This window comes from Myxocyprinus asiaticus, chromosome 37 (assembly GCF_019703515.2).
Source record: "Myxocyprinus asiaticus isolate MX2 ecotype Aquarium Trade chromosome 37, UBuf_Myxa_2, whole genome shotgun sequence".
Taxonomy (NCBI): Eukaryota; Metazoa; Chordata; class Actinopteri; order Cypriniformes; family Catostomidae; genus Myxocyprinus; species Myxocyprinus asiaticus.
This window is the reverse complement of record NC_059380.1, coordinates 29,723,265-29,743,447: the sequence shown is the minus strand read 5'-3', so window position 1 is coordinate 29,743,447 and position 20,183 is coordinate 29,723,265. Positions and strand designations below refer to the sequence as shown.

The 20,183-nt window shown below is 37.1% G+C and overlaps 1 protein-coding gene across 10 annotated transcripts in view; it reads left to right on the top strand.

Annotated features, from left to right (window-relative positions):
• The window catches only part of znf740a (zinc finger protein 740a), an 84,302-nt gene extending 66,604 nt beyond the window's left edge, over nucleotides 1-17,698 (top strand). For 7 of the 10 annotated variants that reach the window (XM_051676632.1, XM_051676638.1, XM_051676637.1 and 4 more), the window contains 4 exons: nucleotides 2,489-2,572; nucleotides 3,312-3,395; nucleotides 13,695-13,813; nucleotides 15,415-17,698. In XM_051676632.1, coding sequence (XP_051532592.1) covers nucleotides 2,489-2,572; nucleotides 3,312-3,395; nucleotides 13,695-13,813; nucleotides 15,415-15,579 — 452 coding nt within the window. In that variant the 3' untranslated portion in view covers nucleotides 15,580-17,698. The remainder of the gene's footprint in view (nucleotides 1-2,488; nucleotides 2,573-3,311; nucleotides 3,396-13,694; nucleotides 13,814-15,414) is intronic. The other 3 variants (XM_051676639.1, XM_051676633.1, XM_051676635.1) reach the window with 2 other exon arrangements.
• Nucleotides 17,699-20,183: the final 2,485 nt, after the last annotated feature.

Genomic DNA, 20,183 nt, shown 5'->3' with positions numbered 1-20,183 from the left:
ATAAAATAACAATAATACAATATTTATTATTAATGTTGTTTTTGTTGTTATTATTGCTAATAGCAATAATAGCAACAATAAAAATCAATAAATATTTGAATTTCTTATACAATAGTAATGTATTTCAGTCATACTTGAAACATCAAAACTCTTTAAAACCCTGGGGCTTTTTACTCTAGGAAGACTGTGACCTACAAGGACTGTGTGTGGGCTAGTTCACAGTTGTTTAATATGCTTTTCATTCTAAATCTGGTGAAATGCTCCTCCGGTTCTTATCTCAATGCATGTTATAAGCAAACCGAACTTTCACGCATCTACATCTGAGATGGAGTTCGTGTGGAGCACTCACATATTGCGTGCTGCTCAGAGAGCCGAAAACAGTAGTGTGTCATCAGCCCACGCATGCTGTGTGTGTGTGTGACACAACTCATTTACTGAAGCACGCTGCGCTTGCAGACTATATATTTATTTAACACAGTCTTTTGAGATTCACCTAGCTAATGACTTAAAGAGACTTTAAATAAAATGCATGAGTCATATGGACTACTTTAATGGTGCTTTTATGGTTCTTTTATGCCATTTTAGGAGCTTGATGGTAATGATAAAGATTAACACACAGTATCGTATCTGAATTGGGTGGCGGAGGAATAGGGTATATAGTTGTTGACTTTATATCACCAACTACAAGTACTGTATAAATGTATGAAATTCTTGCAATTTCCGTTCGGATGTTTACTCCTTTTTCACAGAAACTGTGCTGTTCTCATACTGAAGCCAATGCTCTGTTTGTGCTTTGCCGGGGGGATCTGTAAATCTCTGTTGGAACCGTAATGCAGCGGACAGCAGCAAAGCACGTTAAGTGTGGATAATCCAAATTCAACTTTATTCAAGTATAATAATGTCATCTAATGACACATGTCTTGTGTATATTAACATTTTGATGGGTATTTCATAACGAAAAATGTCTTTTCTTTATTTAAATCCACACTTGAAGCTATATTCAAATTTAATTTACAATTTTACATCATGTTTACTACTACAAATTTCAAAATTCAAATATAGGTGTTGTATTGGAATTTTAAAGGCATTCAACTTAGGTTGTCATTGTGCACAACCATGGTTGAAATAATTAAAAACAATGTTTTACATAGTTCTTTCAGTTGTACAGTTCCCATCAATACTTGATTTAAGTTGATTGGTGGCGATAAGGTTAATACGCTGCTGCTTTTTGCATTTAGGGGTGAAACCGTATGCTTGCACCATGTGCGACATGCGTTTTTACCATCTTCAGAGACACAACCTCACCCATACGGGTAGGTGAAATCTCTGCGTACCCCTCTTCCATAAGGCAAACAGTATTATAAATGCCTCACACAGCTCTTAGTATTTTATGGAGAGAACAAGAATCTGTTAAACTACATCAAACTCGAGTTTGTATTTTTCATATTGCTTAAAATATATTAGCAAGCTTAAAAATAGACCAAATAATCCACTCTGGTGATGATGCTACCTCCCCTTTTTCTTGAAAATTATTAATCTTTTACAAGCTTAGATCTCAAAAAAGTGTTGAAGTCTGGAAATAACGGTTTATCATTACAGAGGAGGGCTCATCAACAGGTGGGGTTAACAACTGGAACTTGATATGTGGCACACACACACAAATTAATAGAAAATTAATAGAGGACACATGTAATACATATCTAATTCCTTAAAGGAATAGATATGCCATTATTTACTCACCCTCATGTAAACCCATATGACTTATTGACTTCCTTGGAACACAAAAGAAATGTCAAGGCCAAAGTATATTTCAGGTTTCTGCATGCTACTTTGTCTTACACAGTGCGAGTGACACAAATTTCATCATCATAACAGTATACGTGCAGTCCGTTTGCGTGCAGTCCAGTTTTTCTAGACACACGTACAGTTTGCAACTGTTTGCATCATCTACTCATGCGCCTGGTATTGACTAGACTGTGATGCTAAGAGTATCACAACGCAGTGGTAAAGCACGTGTTGAATGCGTCGGTATGGGCTCGCAGTCAAAGTATTCTCTGAGGCTAAAGCGCTCGACTGTGTGTGAGATGGAAGTGCACGAGAGAAAACGAAGTATTCGCTACCCTTAAGACAGAATGACAGCATCAGTCACCATTAACTTTCATTGTATGTTAAAAAGATTTCTCTGCAATGAAATTGAATGTTGACTGAATGTTAGGGAATGCTCAGTGTTCCACAGAGAATGCAAGTAAATAATGACAGAATTTTCATTTTTGGGTAAACCATCCCTTAAAAGGTTTCTAAGGAACTTTTTTTTTATTATTTTATTTTTATATATTTCAACTTTTTTCAGTCTTGGGTACTGCAGATACACTTGGCATACAAGAGCACAATGTTTTCCTAAAAATGCTGTATAAATAAAAAAATACACACACACATGTAGGTACACATGTGTATATACATATGAACTGTTGGCGCTCTGTGCATTTAGGGGTCAAGCCGTACGCTTGTTCGATGTGTGACATGCGGTTTTTTCAACGTTATCACCTGCAGAGACACAGCCTCACTCATACGGGTATGTGTTATCAAACCCCCACCTCTTACTAGTTCATGTAAGTTATGTGCATGCTAAATAATTTTTATATTGACTCGCTTGACAACCTTTTCCAGTTGAATGCATTACAATATAATAACCACCCCCACAAACTGTTCTCCACTTGGTTCATTTGTCCATTGCTTCATTTTTCAATTTGATTTACCCGTTTTTCAACCTGAACAATTCAATAAACCATAGCTAGTTTCACTGTAAAATTGTCCCTTTGTGAAGAACCACCCTCTTTAGTTACTATTGCTATCAAAGTCCTGTACTAATGTTTCTACCTTGTAACTCAGTAAGTCCTACATCTATAAGTCCCACACTCTGACATAGTTTGGAAAAATACATTTTAATGATATTTTGGTCAATTATTCTTTAAGCATACATGTACATCTTGATTCAGCATCGTTACTGTTACTAGGGACCCCGGCATACTATTACACATTACCCAAGCTAAAACGTTCTGCTATATTTGGATGTCTGTGAAATACAAATATAGTGATTTCCAACCATTCCAAGGCTAGGATTGTTTACTAACATTTTTAAGGTCAGGCTTACAGTGGTTAATTTTGTTAATGCAGCATAAATTATTTCAGCATGCAACATATTTAAGACAAGTATCAATAGCATAGCATGCTCTACATTTTACACACCATTAACAATTGTTTGCTACTTGTTTTGTGAAAACATTCCCTAAAAATTGATGCTCTACATTTAGGAGTGAAGCCGTATGCTTGTTCCATGTGTGACATGAGGTTTTTCCAACGTTACCACTTGGAAAGACACAGCCTGATTCATACTGGTATGTGTTCTTTCAAATTTGTACCCCCAATTTACTATGGAGACCTGGATTGGAACCAGAGAGTTTTAGTGCATATTACGTGGTCAGGGTGTGCTAGATAAGAAAAATAAAAAATGGCTTTAACTATTCAAATTATTGGTCAAAATAGTAATTGTATTGCATACAACCTCAATTCCGAAAAAGCTGGGACAGTATGAAAAATGCTAATTAAAAACAAAATGTAGTGATTTGTAAATTATATTCACCCTTTGCTATATTGAAAACACTACAACTAAACATATGATGTTTTACCTTGTGAATTTCATTGTTTTTTGAAAATGTACAAATTATTTCAAATCAGAGGATTACAACACACTCGAAAAAAGTTGAGACGGGCAATTTAAGACTAATAACAATTTATGAGTTGAAATAAGATGATGTGAAACCGGAGATGTTAAACAGGTGAGGCAATCATGTCATAGTATATAAGGAGCCTCCAAAACAGCCTAGTCCTTCAAGAGCAAGGATCATTCGAGACTTATCAGTTTGCCAACAGATGCTTCAGCAAATAAACTAGCACTTTAAAAACAATGTTCCCCAAAGACAATTTGGAAGTATTTTGGGCATTTCACCCTCTACAGTGCACAATATAGTTAAAAGATTCAAAGAATCTGGTCAAATCTCAGTGCGTAAAGGGCAAGATGAAAACCACTTCTGAATGCGCGTGATCTCTGATCCCTCAGACGTCACTGTCTTAAAAAACATCATCTGTAATTGATATCATAAACATGAACATGGGCTTGGGATTACTTTAGTAAACCTTTGTTAGTCAACTCTACTTGCTTCTGCATCCACAGATGCAAGTTAAGACTTTACTATGTAAAGGAGAAGCCATACATCAACACTGTCCTGAAGCGCTGCCGACTTCTCTGGGCTCTGTCTCATCTTAGATGGAAAGCAGAACAGTGTAACTGTGTTTTTTTGGTCCGTCGAGTCCACATTTCAAATAGTTTTTGAAAAACACAGCCATCGTGTTCTTGTGCCAAAGAGGAAAAGGACCATCCAAGCTGTTATCAGCATCAGGTCCAAAAGCCAGTGTCTGTATGGGCCAGGGGTGTGTCAGTGCCCATGGCATGGGTAACTCACACATCTAGGAGAACACCATGAATGCAGACAGATATGTACACATTTTGGAGCAACATATACTGCCATCCAGCACCGTCTTTTCCAGGGACGTCCCTGTATTTTCCTGCAGGACAACTTCAAACCACATACTGGCCGAATAAGCAGAGAGTGCGGGTCCTAGATTGGCCTGCCTGCAGTTCTGACCATCTCCAGTTGAGAATGTGTGGTGCATTATGAAGCACACCATACGGCAACGAAGACCCCGTACAATTGTGCAGCTTAAGACCTGCATAATGGATGAATGGGGGAAAATTCCACTTTCTAAACTGAACAAACTTGTGTCTTCAGTGCCCAAATGCTTAATAAGTGTTATTAGAAGAAATGGTGATGTTTCACATTGGTAAACACTCGACTGTCCCAACTTTTTTGGCACGTGTTGCAATCATCTGATTTGAAATGACTGTACATAAAAAAATAAATTAAAAAAACAATGAAATTCACAAGGTAAAACATGACAATGTGTAGTTGTAGTGTTTTCAATATAGCAAAGGGTGAATATAATTTACAAATCACTACATTTTGTCTTTATTAGCATTTTTCATACTGTCCCAACTTTTTCAGAATTGGGGTTGTAGTAACTCCTCCACTTTTAACATTTGTACTTGCCATATTCTTCATCATACAACATGCACATCAACATTAAGGCATTTAAAATAAGTTTACTTGGGACAGTCTCTTGAAATTTCAGTAAAAATGTAGTCTACATTTATCTTAAAGACAAAAATTCATGTGTAATTATTTGGATCGGCTGATTGTGTGGTTGACACTTCTAGTAGAATGTGCGTATTATACACTCAGTAAGCACTTTATTAGGAACACCTGTACACCTACTTATTCATGTGATTATCTAATCAGCCAATTGTGTGGCAGCTGTATAATGCATAAAATCATGCAGATATGGGTCAGGTACATCAACCATCAGAATGGGGGAAAAATGTGATTTCAGTGATTTCGACCATGGCATGATTGTTGGTGCCAGATGGGCTGGTCTGAGTATTTATGTAACTGCTGATCTCCTGGGATTATCACACACAACAGTCAACCTTGAGGCAGATGGGTTACAACAGCAGAAGACCAGTTTCCACTTTTCCACTTTTGTCAGCCAAGAACAGAAAGCTGAGGCTGCAGTGGGCACAGGCTCACCAAAACTGGACAGTTGAAGACTGGCAAAATGTAGCCTGGTCTGATGAATCTCTATTTCTGCTGAGGCACACAGATGGTAGGGTCAGAATTTGGTGGCAACAGCATGAATCCATGGACCCAACCTGCCTTGTGTCATCAGTCCAGGCTGGTGGTGGTGGTGTGGTGAATGTTTTTTTTGGCACACTGTAGAACAAATGCTAACATTGCAGAATTGAGGCTGTTTTGAGAGCAAAGGGAGGCCATACTCAGTAATAGTATAGTGTTCCTAATACAGTGCTCATTGAGTGTATATACATGCATATATCAGTGCTTTAAAGTGTTGCCGCTTACACAGGGTGTTTTTGGGTCTGTCTGTGCTGTTTTATTAAATCTTTTTTTCTATATAAACATGCAGTAAACGGACCCACTTTATATTTGGTGGCCTTAACTACTACGTACTTAACCATTTGATACAATGTACTTATAATGTACATACATGTTGTTGCATTGTAATTACATTTAAAGTACCTGCATTTAATTACATTTGTAGTTACACTATCTATACCCCAACCCAACCCTTGCCCCAAAACCTAACACTAACCCCTAATCCTACCCTTACACCTAAACCTACCCGTACCTCAACCTCAGTAGCAGTAAATGTGGATATTTTGCAGAACAACATGTAGTTACACAGTAAATACATAGTCTTGTATGTATGTAATGTTAGTACATAGTAGTTAAGGCCACCTAATATAAAAGGTAAACTTAAGTTTTTGACCGCTGCAAAGTGTCTAGCTGTGTTCAGCATCTTCAGCAGTTCGAGTGCATTTATTTTTTATTTTTTTTAGACACTGTCCAGTTGTAAAACGCATTTTTTTTTTTTTATTTTATTTTTTTTAATACCACACATTAAATGTGCCTACTACTTAACAGATATCACTTAAATTGGTGTTCTGAGAAATCACATCTGTCTCTGTGACAGCCCTAGATTCAGTAAAAGGCAGAAGAGAGTCAGGTGAGTGGCCCACAATATTTTATTTTATATTTTTTATTTTTATCAGAAACACTCCCTGCCTGTTGATAATTTTGTGGATTTTGGTTTGCTGTCAGGTCTTTTGGAGGGCATGAGATTGAGGTTGGTAAATGAGAGGCCCTTCCAAACAAACTTTATCACGTTCAAGAACCATCATACTCTTTCACACACTATCAAACCACTTAAGCCAGTGCCATTATGTGTACTCTATCTCTCTCCACCTGACTGTTGATTATGTAAATTAACCTCACAATTGAAAATCGGCTAGTGTGGCCCTGGCTTTACATGCACCATCATACTCATACACATCATCAAACTCTTTCACACACAGTATCAAGCCACTTAGACGTACCATCATATACTCACTCACTCATACCATCATACTCGCACACTACCAAACCACGTACACATACTATCAAATTCACTCGCACACACTATCAAACCACTCACACATACCATCCTACTCACGCACACTATCATACCACTTTCTGAAACGATCAAACCTCTCTCAAATACATTTAGTTTGTGTAAGTGAGTTTGATACTGTGTGTGAGAGTCTGTGGGTGTGTGTGAGAGAGTTGAATCACATTTTCTGATTGGCTGAGTATTTTGTGCCATTTTACCCCGCCCACTAGTGTGGGGAAAGGAAAGCCCTGTTACCATAGTTACACAGTCACTCCTATAAGGAAAACGGAGTGGAATATCCAATAGATTTGGCTATTTTAACAATAAAAAAAAACATTTCAAAATGCTGTTGTGTATTATTTTACTTTTTTTTGTTATTTTTTAGCACTAAAAAAAAAAAAAAAAAAAAAAAAAAGCTAATAAACCCAGCACTGAATTTGTATTGCCTGCCAACCAACAACAGTAGATGCCAAAAGTAGAGAGAGCTGTGGCCAACTCTGACATAAACCCTGAATTTTGAGCTAATTAAACCACACATTGCTTACTCGTTGTTATTGGTTCCAGAATACCAGTTTGGGGTTAGTTCACTCAACCCTGACACCCTGTCTACTCATAACACATCTGTTGACACGATGCAACAGCATGAGGCTGTCTACACTGGATGCGCCGAAATGAACGTTCTAAGTGATGTGCAGAAAGCAGGGAGCTGTGAGCTCGAGTAAACTTCAGCAGTGGTTCAATGGTAAATAACCAGCATGGTTAAATGGTAAATAACAAACTGCCTTTGTTTACATGTGCAGTGTTCTGGGATTGGTGTAACACCAATTTAAAACATCGGCTACTATGTGTTACATCTGTATATGTGCTTAAAGGGTTAGTTCACCCAAAAAATAAAATTAATTAATTGTTTACTCAGCCCTGGATTGTTATAACCCCATATGACTTTCTCTCTTTTTCTTAACACAAAGGGAGAAATTGTGAAAAAAATGTCATGCTCAGTGATGTCATACAATGGCAGTTTATGGTGACTATCTCTTCAATCTTTAAATGCATGCAAAAGTATAATTCAGAAGTCTAATAAATTATTCAGTGAGACTCATGATTGTTCTGAAAGCATACAATGAGATTTAGGTGATAAACCAAAATCTAATGTATTATTTCGTGAAACTGTTGGCCGAATATTGCTCTCCTCTGCATGTTCATGAGACTGCATGAGAGCAAGTTCACACTGGACCAGTGCTAGTTCACATCGGATGGGATTACTCTGCACGATGCCGAAAATAGAAACCAAGCGATTGACAGAATGTCCTGTTGTTCGTCACGGCTGGTAAGGACAAAAACTCTGATTAACATAGAAAATATACCTTTTTTGTCATTTGCCATCAGGTTAGGACACAGTGTGACTGTCGCTCGTCTGTTTGTCTATCTCAGTTTGATTGAGAACTCAGTTTCAAATAAATAAGGTTAGGCATAGAAATGCATCTATTCTCCGACTACAAACTCATCTCATCAGACATATTTAGTAAATTCTGTTCTCTGGTTTGTGTGCAGTTGTGTTCTGTTGTTAATATCGCAGTGGTGGACCTGTTTTTTGAGTTTTCGCTTGAACGCCCCTTCTCGCAATAAATACAGCTCTCGTGCAGTCTCATGAACGCACTGAGGAGAGCTACGGTCAGTCAACACTTTCACTAAATAATACATTATATTTCAGTTTGTTTCTCACCAAACGTCATCGTATGCTTTCAGAACAATCATGAGTCTCATGGAATAATTTATTAGACTTCTGAATTATACTTTTGCATACTTTTTAAGATTGAAGAGGTAGTTCTTCCATAAACCATAAACTGCTATTGTATGACATCACTGAGCATGACATTTTTTCACAATTTCTCCCTTTAAGAAAAAGAAAATCATAGGGGGTTATAACAACACAGGGCTGAGTAAACAATGAATACATTTTTTTTGGGTGAACTAACCCTTTAAGTACATATACAGATGTGACCGATAGTGGCCTATGTTTTAAATTGGTGTTAAACCAATCCCAGAACACCATACATGTAAGCACAAAGGCAGTAAATTATTTACCATTTAACCATGCTGGTGGACTTCTGAATTATACTTTTGTGTCCTTTTGACGCTTGAAGAGGCAGTCACCTTAAACTGCCATTGTATGACATCACTAAGCATGACATTTTTTGTGTTAAGAAAAAGAAAGTCATAGGGTTATAACAGTTATATATACACAAGGCTGAGTAAACGACTGAATTTTCATTTGGGGTGAACTATCCCTGTGAATCCCGGAGTATGAGGGGGAAAAGGGAATCCCCACTATTGCAGCGCAATGCCACGACAGGCCGCAATGGAAAGTTAAGGAAACAAACACAACAGCAACTGTGGGACATCTGGAAGTAAAATAAAGCAATAGAGAATAAAATATAGCTTCCTCAGACGTTATGTTACACAATAACACGAGTTTGCGGAAAAATTTTATATCCCCTTCGCCATTGAGAAAGCTGCTTACTGACCGAGCCGCATGCATATGGGGTTAAAGGGTACACTGCTTACACAGTAAATGTAAACATGAAGGCTACTTTCATGTCTTAAGCAGCTTTCTCGCAAAAAACAGCTTTCTTGTGTTCATGTAAAGCCGGCACCACACTAGCAGACTCCAAACAACTCTGTTTTGGCTGAGGGTGTCATACATGCAGACTGTATTGCTGAGATCTTGCTCTCTTCATTCGGAGGTATGACACACTTGCTGATTAAGAATGGTGGAGGGGTGACAAACTTTCTGCAACTCACTCTCTCTCTCTCTCTGATTCTGTGTCATGTGGAGCTTGCCAAAATAACAACAGGAGTACCATGTGAGCATAAACAATTGCAATAGAAGTGATTCATAGAATCCACGCATAGTCTCCCTCTGCCTTGACGGTGATTATCTTACTGAAGCTCACACCTGAAAATCACTGGAAAAATCGGCTAGTGTGGCACCGGCTTAAAACTGTAATGCCTGAAATATAAAGGAATTGTCAGAATATACTAATTGTTTGACATTATTGTTTTTAGTACCACTAGACAAACTATTTAAAGAATTTGGTATCATTGTTGATGCATTATATTTTAAAGGTCTTTATCCTCCTGAGGCCCAGCAATTCATTTTTGTGTTGAACATTTGTTATTTATGTTTTTCTTAGCCCATACATGCTACAGTGGTAAATCTTGGGCTATTATCAGAGGACTCCCTGGGCTTTTCAGAGATACCAAATGTTTGTGAGTTTTGTCATGACAACTTCCTCTCCTTGGTCTATAAATATGGATTGAAATGTATCACAGTTCAATTCAGTACATCAAATACATTTTTTTCAATACATTTTTTTTTATCATCTGCATTTTATGCACCAAACACTATACTGACATTAAAAAAAGGGAAATTGTAAAACTTTTTTCACTGGGTCTCAGGAACTTATGGTAAGTTACATCATCATAGCTTGTAATGTAAAATAATGAGATCTTTACAATGACAAAGCAGGCTGCATATATAAAAATACACTTTAAATATATCTTATAAAAAGTATATTTCAGATTTCAGATTTTCATAGCTCTGTGATTTTTGTTGTGGGCATGAATGGAATGGAATGGTGATTGAGAGATACCGCAAAAGCCTGTTGTATCATATTTGATGCATGTAATTTTAACTGCCTTTTTCAATAAATAATATACAAAATTTTAACCATGCACAAGTTGCTTATATTCAACAAATACTCATTTTAAAATATCAGTATCAATGTAATCATTACTGTTACTTTTACTTTATTAAAATAAGCTGTTATTTATCCCAACATAAGAATCACTTTTCACGTAAGTCCGCCACCATTTTAAATGGGTCAATATAAACATTGAAACCACTTTTTTCCACAAATAACCACTAGATGGTGCCTTAAACATGTGAAACTTACATACCATAAGTTTTTGGGCTTTTCAGCTTGAACAGAGAATGAAACAGGAGCCGTCATGCGTTGTGTATCATATTTGGCATACACGCTGTTATAGGGTTTAACAAACTCGATGCTGCCTACACCAGAAATGTCTGTTGCATTGCGCCGCATCTCATAGTGCTGACAGTGGATGGATGCCCAGTTCTATTTCTGATGCACTGCAGTTTACTTACCAAATATCATATTTCTGAATTTCTTTTGCCATGAATTTATTGGTTTAATATTTAAATAAGTTCTGAGCGTTACATCAAAGTCGATTAGTGATGTTTTTGCCTTCTGTTCTACTAATATATTCATTTCTAACCACATGCATATGCAGTTTTAGTAACAATAACATTTTATTATATAAATATTAATAAGTAAATGTGAATACCAGTTGGATTTCCGTTAAAAATAAAGTATGATACTAGGGATGGGACGATATGGTTCTCACAATCTGTTTCGATATACGATATGAAGTTCACAATTCGATGTTATCTCGATTTGACATGATAACACTTAAATGACAAAGTATGGCAGAAATCTTTTTATTTTGTAAAAAATGCTTGCGCAAAATGCACATTATTATTTTTCATCAAAATAAAGTTCTTTAATACACAATTTAAATGCTCAAATTTTAAATAATTCTCATATACTTTTCACTATAAGAAAAGATCACAAACAAATAAGCCTTCAAAAATAGTGGACTACACTCAGGCTAATCAGGTGCAGAACAAGCAATAGAACTGAACAGAACCTGTCCCAAAAATTAAATTTTTTAATAATTTGTTTGTCTTGATTATAAAAATGTTACATTCTATCAATTCATATTCTTGAAATTGTATATATAATAATGATATGAGCTGTCAGTGTTTGAAATAATGTGTGCAATTTACAAGTAATATTAAGTTAACATTCATTTGTATAATAAGCGCTATAATGTTACTGTCACTGAAAGAGTTTAACACATCTCACAGACTCACAGGTGTTTTTGCTCATTCGTTAACGAGAGAGAAGTCTCCATTTTTTAGCGCATTCATGCTATTTGTTGTTAAAATTTAAATTTATTTTTACTTTTTTATCTGACTGTAAAGTGGAGTGCGGGATCTCATCTTTGATAGATACATATTACATGGAAGAATTGGTCTGTTTTAATCTCAAACATTTTTCAACTAAACAAGGTGATTTTCCAGGTATTTCAGTACTTCAGTTTCTAAAAGCTAAATTCAGGCACTTTAAGGACCTTGTCTAAACTCTGTAAACAGTGTAGAAAAAAAGTGCAGTAGGGATAAAATCAAGTGATAGAGAAATTATGATGTTTGACGGTTCATTTCATTTATGATCACATGGACAGAAAACAATTTCAAATCGCGAAATATTGAGTTTTGCCTAGATATGGTTCATAAATTTTCTGGTTCACAATGTATCGAAATTCAATATATCGTACCATCCCTATATGATACTGATTATTCATTTGAAGTCGACTCAAGCTCACAGCTTCGTGCTTTCTGCACGTCATTTGAAATGTTCACTTCGACACATCCAGTTTAGGCAGCCTCATGCCATTGTCATATCAACGTACGTGTCCTGTGTAGACAGGGTGTCAGTGTTGAGTGAACTAACCCCAAACTGGTATTCTGAAACCAATAACCACTAGTAAGCAATGTGTGGTTTAATTAGATCAGAGTTCAGGGTTTATGTCAGAGTTGGACACAGCGCTCTTATTCTGGCCTCTTTTGTTTTCGGTTGGCAGGCAATACAAAATCAGTTCTGGGTGGTGTTTTTTTTCTTTTTTTTTTTTTTTTTTGGTAGACGCTAGTGCACGCGTCGTCTCCCTCCATCTGGCGGCAATTATGTAAATGAAGCTCACAACTGAAAATCACTGGAAAAATCGGCTAGTGTGGCGCCGGCTTGAGTAGGTTGATAATGTGTGTGTGAGAGAGAGTAAGATGATGAGAGAGGTGAAGTTTTAAATGTATGGAAGGGCCTATGAAAGGTAGAATGAAAGTCAAATTGATTACATTTGTTAATATTGTTTAAAAAAAAAAATGCCATTTAAAATATTTAATTTAACTTGTTGATTTTGACAGTCCTAGTTTTTACCTCTTTACTGTAAATAGGAGGGAGTTTTCTAAATCTGGCTAATTCATACCGATTTGACTGCATTTTCACAACATCTATGTAGGCAATCACACCTCATAGGTGTTCATGTGCATATTAAGTTTCTTTGTCTTCATTTTAGTGTGTTACTATGCAAAATAAAGTTAGTTGGTCAACGTATTTTGTAAACCATTCCAATGGTCAATCTTATTTGGTTTCTAAGAATTTAAAATAAATTCTCAAGTCCCAAACCAGGTCTCTGAACTTTAAAACCAATCCCAAAACAAAGAGTTCCACTCTATATTAAAGCCTGTTAATGTTTCATTGAATATCATATTGTCTACAAACTCGAGTTTGTATGAAGTCAATTACCTTATTTCATATTGAAACCTTTTATGACGGTCTTGATTCATACATGAGGATGAATGTTTTAGAATTTTATTTGTTGTGACTACTTTGAGAATGAAGTGTTTTAAAAAGGTTTTTTTCCCCCTTTGGTAGGCGAGAAGCCATTTGCATGTGACATGTGTGACATGCGCTTCATTCAGAGGTATCATCTGGAGCGACACAAGCGCGTTCACAGTGGAGAGAAGCCCTATCAGTGTGAACGCTGTCAACAGGTGAAAACTCAGCAGTGTCTGATGACATGCATTTATTTTAATAGGTTAGACTAATACTAATTAATATCCCATAATTGTTACTAGACCACTACTGAGGTCTGGAATTTATTATATAGCTATACCAGTGTTCCAATCAAGGAACATGTGTGGACTAAGCCCAAAAAGTATGATTCTTTAAGGTGCTGTTAGTGATTTATTTTATTAAATTACATGCAGAAAACATCCTTATTACTTGCGAAAAAGATGTCCTCAGGCTATAGTTAGATCGTTTGTTTAGCCAATCAGAAGCCCTGTTCCCACGAAATGCTCATGGTCGAACAGCAAAATGACACCTCACCCTCCATCTGCTCTAATTCAACAGTTTCCAAGCGTGTCTGTGTGTGTGCGTGTCTTTGGGGTGCTGGATTTTTTTTAAAAAGGGGGGCATGTATAATCAACCGCTAAGCGTGGTGGAAGTTCCAAATAGGCTAAAATTGCTTATAGCACCTTTAATAAAGGCTATTTTTTACACTCGGTTCAATTGCTTGGTCTAAACTGGAGTTAAATTTTATCCTGCTCGCTGATGGCAATTTCTTTGGACACATGCAATGAAAAATTTATTATGCTATACGTCTTCACACGGAGACTTTCATGAACATTACCATCACAAACGAGTTGATGAATTAAAGTTTTAATCATTTAATTCAACTGAAGTGTAAATCTGTAAAACTTTTAAATTCCATTTAAGGGTTTATAAAGAGGTTTAAATGACTATTAATTAATTTACAAATGCATTATAAATCATTGATATGCGTTTATAACAACATGCATAAAAAGAGTGACTTTCATGCAATACTGGCCAAATAATGAGAAATTTTACCTCCCATGTTATAAATGCTTAACATTTATTTAACATTAGTAACCAATGAAAATACCTTAATGTAAAGTGGACACATATAAAGAATTTATTAAGGAGACAAGGAAGGATCGTTAAGCAAATGATGGTGTCTTAAGTAAACTTCATTTACAAACAAAAACGATATTTAAAATCAGCCTAAAATTCACAGTGAGCCCGTTTACATGCACACCAATATGCGGGGACTCCCAAAAAAACAGCTTATTAAAAAAAATCTGACAAAGCAAAGAAAACTGAGGTTTGAAATAATCAAGTTATTCTCTGCTTTGGCCGTCGAAGAGGCATGCACACAACACTTGCTTCCATTGCATAAGCCAGTAAGAACGCCAGTAAAGGTGTTTACATACAATGCAAAATCGAGTAATGGGCAAGAATTTACACATGTTGATCGGTTTATTTATGACCTTACACCAATGAAGGAAGGCCGTTTAATGTGTTCACATGACCACACAGTGTCGGCTTATTAAGCATAATTGTGTAAGAGCTTGCATGTAAACATGCTCAGTGTTTCTTAATTCACAAGTATAGCCCAGCCCTACTCTGATGTCAAACATACTTCAGTCCACACCAAAAGCTTCAGAGTGAAGATTCCTGAAAAACAAACTACTAAAAGACTCACCCATGCATTAGCTCTTTTGTCAGAAGTTTATTTTTTTGGCATGTACATGCATACACTCACACTAACTTTTGTGTTTTCCACTGTAAGAACTTCTCACGGACAGACAGACTGTTGAGGCACCGGCGGTTGTGTCAGGGTCGCGGTGTGGCTAAAGTCGAAGCTCAGCCGTGCTCTTTCCCCCAGGAGCCTCCCCCAGCCCCGCCTTCCACCTGGAGCCCCCTACACCCTGCCCCGGGGCGACTCGCTGTCTGACACTACCCTGCCCAAACAGGCCCACCGTAAACAGCACATTCAGACCTCTCTCATCGGCACATTGGTGCCACCTGCTGACAGAGAGACGCTCTACAGACAAGATGATGAACATTCTTTCTTATCAGTTCCTTCGTTTGAAAAAACAAGAGGTTTTCCCTTGATTAATGAGGGGAATTTGATATGTTTTTGGATATATTATGGAATTAGAAGGGGTTTTGTGGTACTTTTAAGAAGTGGGGAACAAAATTCATGCCTGAAGATACTGTTTGAAGAAACACGACTAACTTGGAAATTTCATGCTACCAACCATCTAACCAAAAGTGATTTTTGTGTGATGGAACAGCCCATCATTTATTGATATGGTTTGTCAATTATTAACAGACAACTATTGATACACATTATGTTTAAGCTAAACATCATTATGTTGTTAAATCTGCATAATATGTGATGTATAGGCCTGCTGTTAAGTGCTACGGTTTAGTACCCTACTGTGCTGAGGACTCAGGTAACATCCTACTACCATTATGAAATCTGTTTGTAACACTCTACTTGTCCTTGTGGAATTCATACATTAAACATTCACAGGTGTTTTTAATGATAAATGTTTGCTCTGGTATTGTAACTCTGTATGAATTTGATAAATGTGAATATAACAACTGCCCCCCCTCCCCTATTGCTAATTGTCATGAGCTGGTGGAAATTATATTATCAGTTGAGTTCAGTTTACAAGAAGTGCACCTGTCTCTGGCATCACTCTTATCTCACGAAACATGTCAAAAATATGTCTCATCAAATCGAAAAAATCTTAATGGTTTAAAAATAGGCTACTTTTTTTTATGAAAATATTTGTCCTTTTATTATTTTGTTTTATTATTATTATTATTTTGTGGTGATATACGTGGATTCACTGAACTGTTGGTTATGCATTGTTTTAATACATATACATGGTAAATGACACGATGAAAACGTCCAGAAGACCCACAATATAATGTACAGATTTATATGTGCAACATACGGTGTACTGTGTGTGGCCTTAGAATGTGTTTATGTATTTTTTTTTTTATTTTTTATTTTTACGTTAGTTATGAAATAATATACCATTATAATGTTAGCAAAATATTTACAAACGGACAGACTGACTTCCTTTTTTGCTTTCTTTCCAAAGTTATTGTGACTTTATATGGCCTTGGGTACAAGCAGAGCTGTGTAAAATATCTCTATGATATAGATGGGGTTTTGTTAATAACCATAATTACCAGTAGCATGAGATGACAGAATTTGTACCAGGATCAAGTTGTGGTTTTGAGTGCATTACAGCAGGATTTCTAATGGGTTCTTTTTAGTGGTTATTACTGTGGCGCCCTCCTAGATCAGCGATTCTTGTCCTATGTAGAGGTTTACTCTAATGCATGTCTGCATTTTCAATGCCTTCAGCATACAGGGGCCACTGATGTTATTTGTTGCTCCAAATAATTTTATTAGATCTGTCAGTTATTAACATCTCATCCTATTGTTGACAGTTTGACAAGTCTCTTGTGTACTTTTTGGTACCGATGGACATACTTGTGTCTAAATTGCTGATTAACTTCACATCACTTATAGGAAAGTTCACTGTTTAGTGACACAAGAGATTGCTGCATTTCTATGTAATGATATTTTTTTTCTTAATGTTGTATGTATGATTATATAACTCATTACATCTTTTTAGTTCCATAGCAACATGCTTGTGTATTTAATTATCTTTTTTATTCTAATGAATATAATTAATAATAATTTTAAAACACTGGAGATAAGTGTGGAAAATTATATTCTATAGACACATTAGGATCGCATCAGTTTGTATTTAACATAACGTAGTACTCTGTCATGCATGAGTTTTACAGATATATAAAAAAACTTTTATTTGCTTTTTCTTCAGCCAGAAACTTGTATGCAAAAGAACAAGTTTTGTTAAATGTAAAAATAGGCTTAATTGTTTCCTTAAAAATGCACCCAAAAGAAAAAGAAAAAAAACATTAGATGTGATATAATTCATTTCCATTGTGTGGAGACAAGAGGGGGGGCTTTCTTTATGCATTAAATACTAAATAAAGTGCATTTTCATGTTTTGCTTTCAGAATATTCACTTATTGCTGTGCTGTGTTAACCTAGTGTTCAGAAAACTATTGTTCAGGGTTGTTTTTGAAGGGGGGGGGGAACTGCCCTGAAAGTGTCTGGGGTCAGAGACACAAAGATAGTTTTCTGTGATCCCTCCACTACTCTGGCAAGCGCAAATACTTACTCCTGACACTTGGAGGTGAATAAGTACACTTGAAATGTGTAAGATGTCTTAATTAGCATTAAAGGTGCACTCAGCGATTCCTTAGAAACACTGTTGATATTCGAACTCGACTGCCGAAACAAACACACCCCTCCCTTCAGTGCTCTTTTGGAAGCTCCGCCCCCCAAATTCATGCACGCGAGATGGTTTTACGCACACCAGCTCCAGACACACAACTCTCCTGCTACTAAATCTAACATCACAACAACAGCATATATGGGTTCTGTGAAACATAGCAAAATTTATTGTTACCCACCTATCAGGAAGAAAAAGAGCAACTTCTGCATCTGTCTTCAAGCCTTTTACCTCTCGGAGGTCTCTCCACCGCTGAAAAGCCTCGCCGATGTTGACGCGGCTCCTTGCCCTCGACTTATCATAATCTCTTGGTCTGTTTCTCAGCCATTTGTCCTCCTTGGATTTTAGAAAGTTAACATCAGCCAGATTTGCCGTCGCTCTTCTAATGAATTTCCCTCTCGCTCTGCCCCCACCCCCCCATCCTGTGCACGCGCAAGAACAAACCCCCTGTTGCTGATTGCCTGGAGTAGTGTTGTGTGGATCGGTCTGATCTGTTTTTGTCCCATTTTCAGAGCCAGGGCTGTGTACAAATACTAGATTGTTTTCAGCCCACCCATAGAACGGACTGCTAGCAAACTGTGAGATATTTGCAGAATTTGACAAAAAAGTGTATTGGTTTAGAACTACTGAGTGCACCTTTAACTCAGGCCCTCTCTACTCACTACACACTGTGAATGATTGAATACATAGGAAGATATATGGACATACAACACACTTGTTTTTAAAGGAACCTTAAATATGAGATACGGAAGCCCATTTTCTTCAGGGACTTGAAGATGAAATAGTATCTTTTAATTTTGGTTATTTTCACTCTGAATCTTGCCTTCATCATATTTTTGACTTCATTTCAAAATTCTTTCTCTTTATTGCAACACATCAGATGGCACTTCAGAGACTGGAGCAATGCAGTCTCATGACAATTCGTTAAAATTCATACAGCATGTCGATATCGTATGACTTACCTTGAATGCAAGTGTTGAACTTTTACTAACACATACACCAGGGCTAGTCAACTAGCGGCACAAGGGCCAATCACCCTTGTCTAGCTCTCCGACTGATTTTTTGTTTATGATTAATTTCCCCACAAACAAGTCTAAATTCCCCAGTTTTCTGGAGGGCCTCTCTTCAAAAGCTGCCACCCTCCCCATCTCCGAGTACCGCTCCTGAAATGGGGGTGCTCCAGCTGACTTCCATCTCCTTAAAACTATCTGTCTGGCAATCATGACGCTGGTTAGGACCCAATTTTTTTATGTGCTTATTCTCTATATTGATGACCGCCCCATTGCCTAAAATACAGAGTCTGGGGCTAAATAAATTTTGAGTGCCCAATACATCACACATAAAACTCTGAATCTTCAACCAAAATTCTTGGATCTTAACACACCCCCAAAAGACATAGGTTGTGTCTCCATATTCTGATTGGCATCGCCAGCAGGTGGGTGTGTCTTTAAGACCAAGCCTATACAATCTAGAGTGGGTCCAATAGAATCTATGTAAAATCTTGAATTGCATAAGGCGCACCCTTGCATCTCTAGATGCAGACTTGATGTTTTTTAGAATCCTAGCCCACACTCCCTCCTCCAATACCAAAATAAAATCTTTCTCCCATAATTTCTTGATAGAAGTTAAAGCTCCGTCACCCAGACTATGAATTAGCAGGGAGTAATACACTGACGCCTCATGACCTTTTCCAAAAGCAGTAATCACGATAGTCATGTGACGCCATGCAAGAAGCAGACGTGTGAACGACGAGCTCTGTGCACTTTGCTAAAAATTTTATTATTCTCATGTTATGATTTGGTGAAATTCGATACACCCAGTCAAAATCATCAGGCTCTGGTGACATTAAAAGACACTTACGTGTTCAGGATGAAAGCCCCGACAGACCTACAGACCGGGGACTCGTTTTGGATGGCACGGCAGGAGAGGAGATCCAGTGTCAGTTGTCCAACATGACGAAGGTTCTTGCTGACTTGGAGGATCTCGCTGTAATACGTTGATCGATTACGGCGATGGAAATAAAATTCTCTGAGTTAGTTACAAGAGTGTCGGATGCTGAGAAACGAATCGATTATTTGGAGTCTTCGGAGAGGGAATTAACCGCTAATCCGCCCACGACCAAAGTTGATCTGGAACGTATTCTTGAAAAGCTTGAAGATCTTGAGAATAGAAACTGCAGAAATAATGTCAGAATTGTTGGAATTCCTGA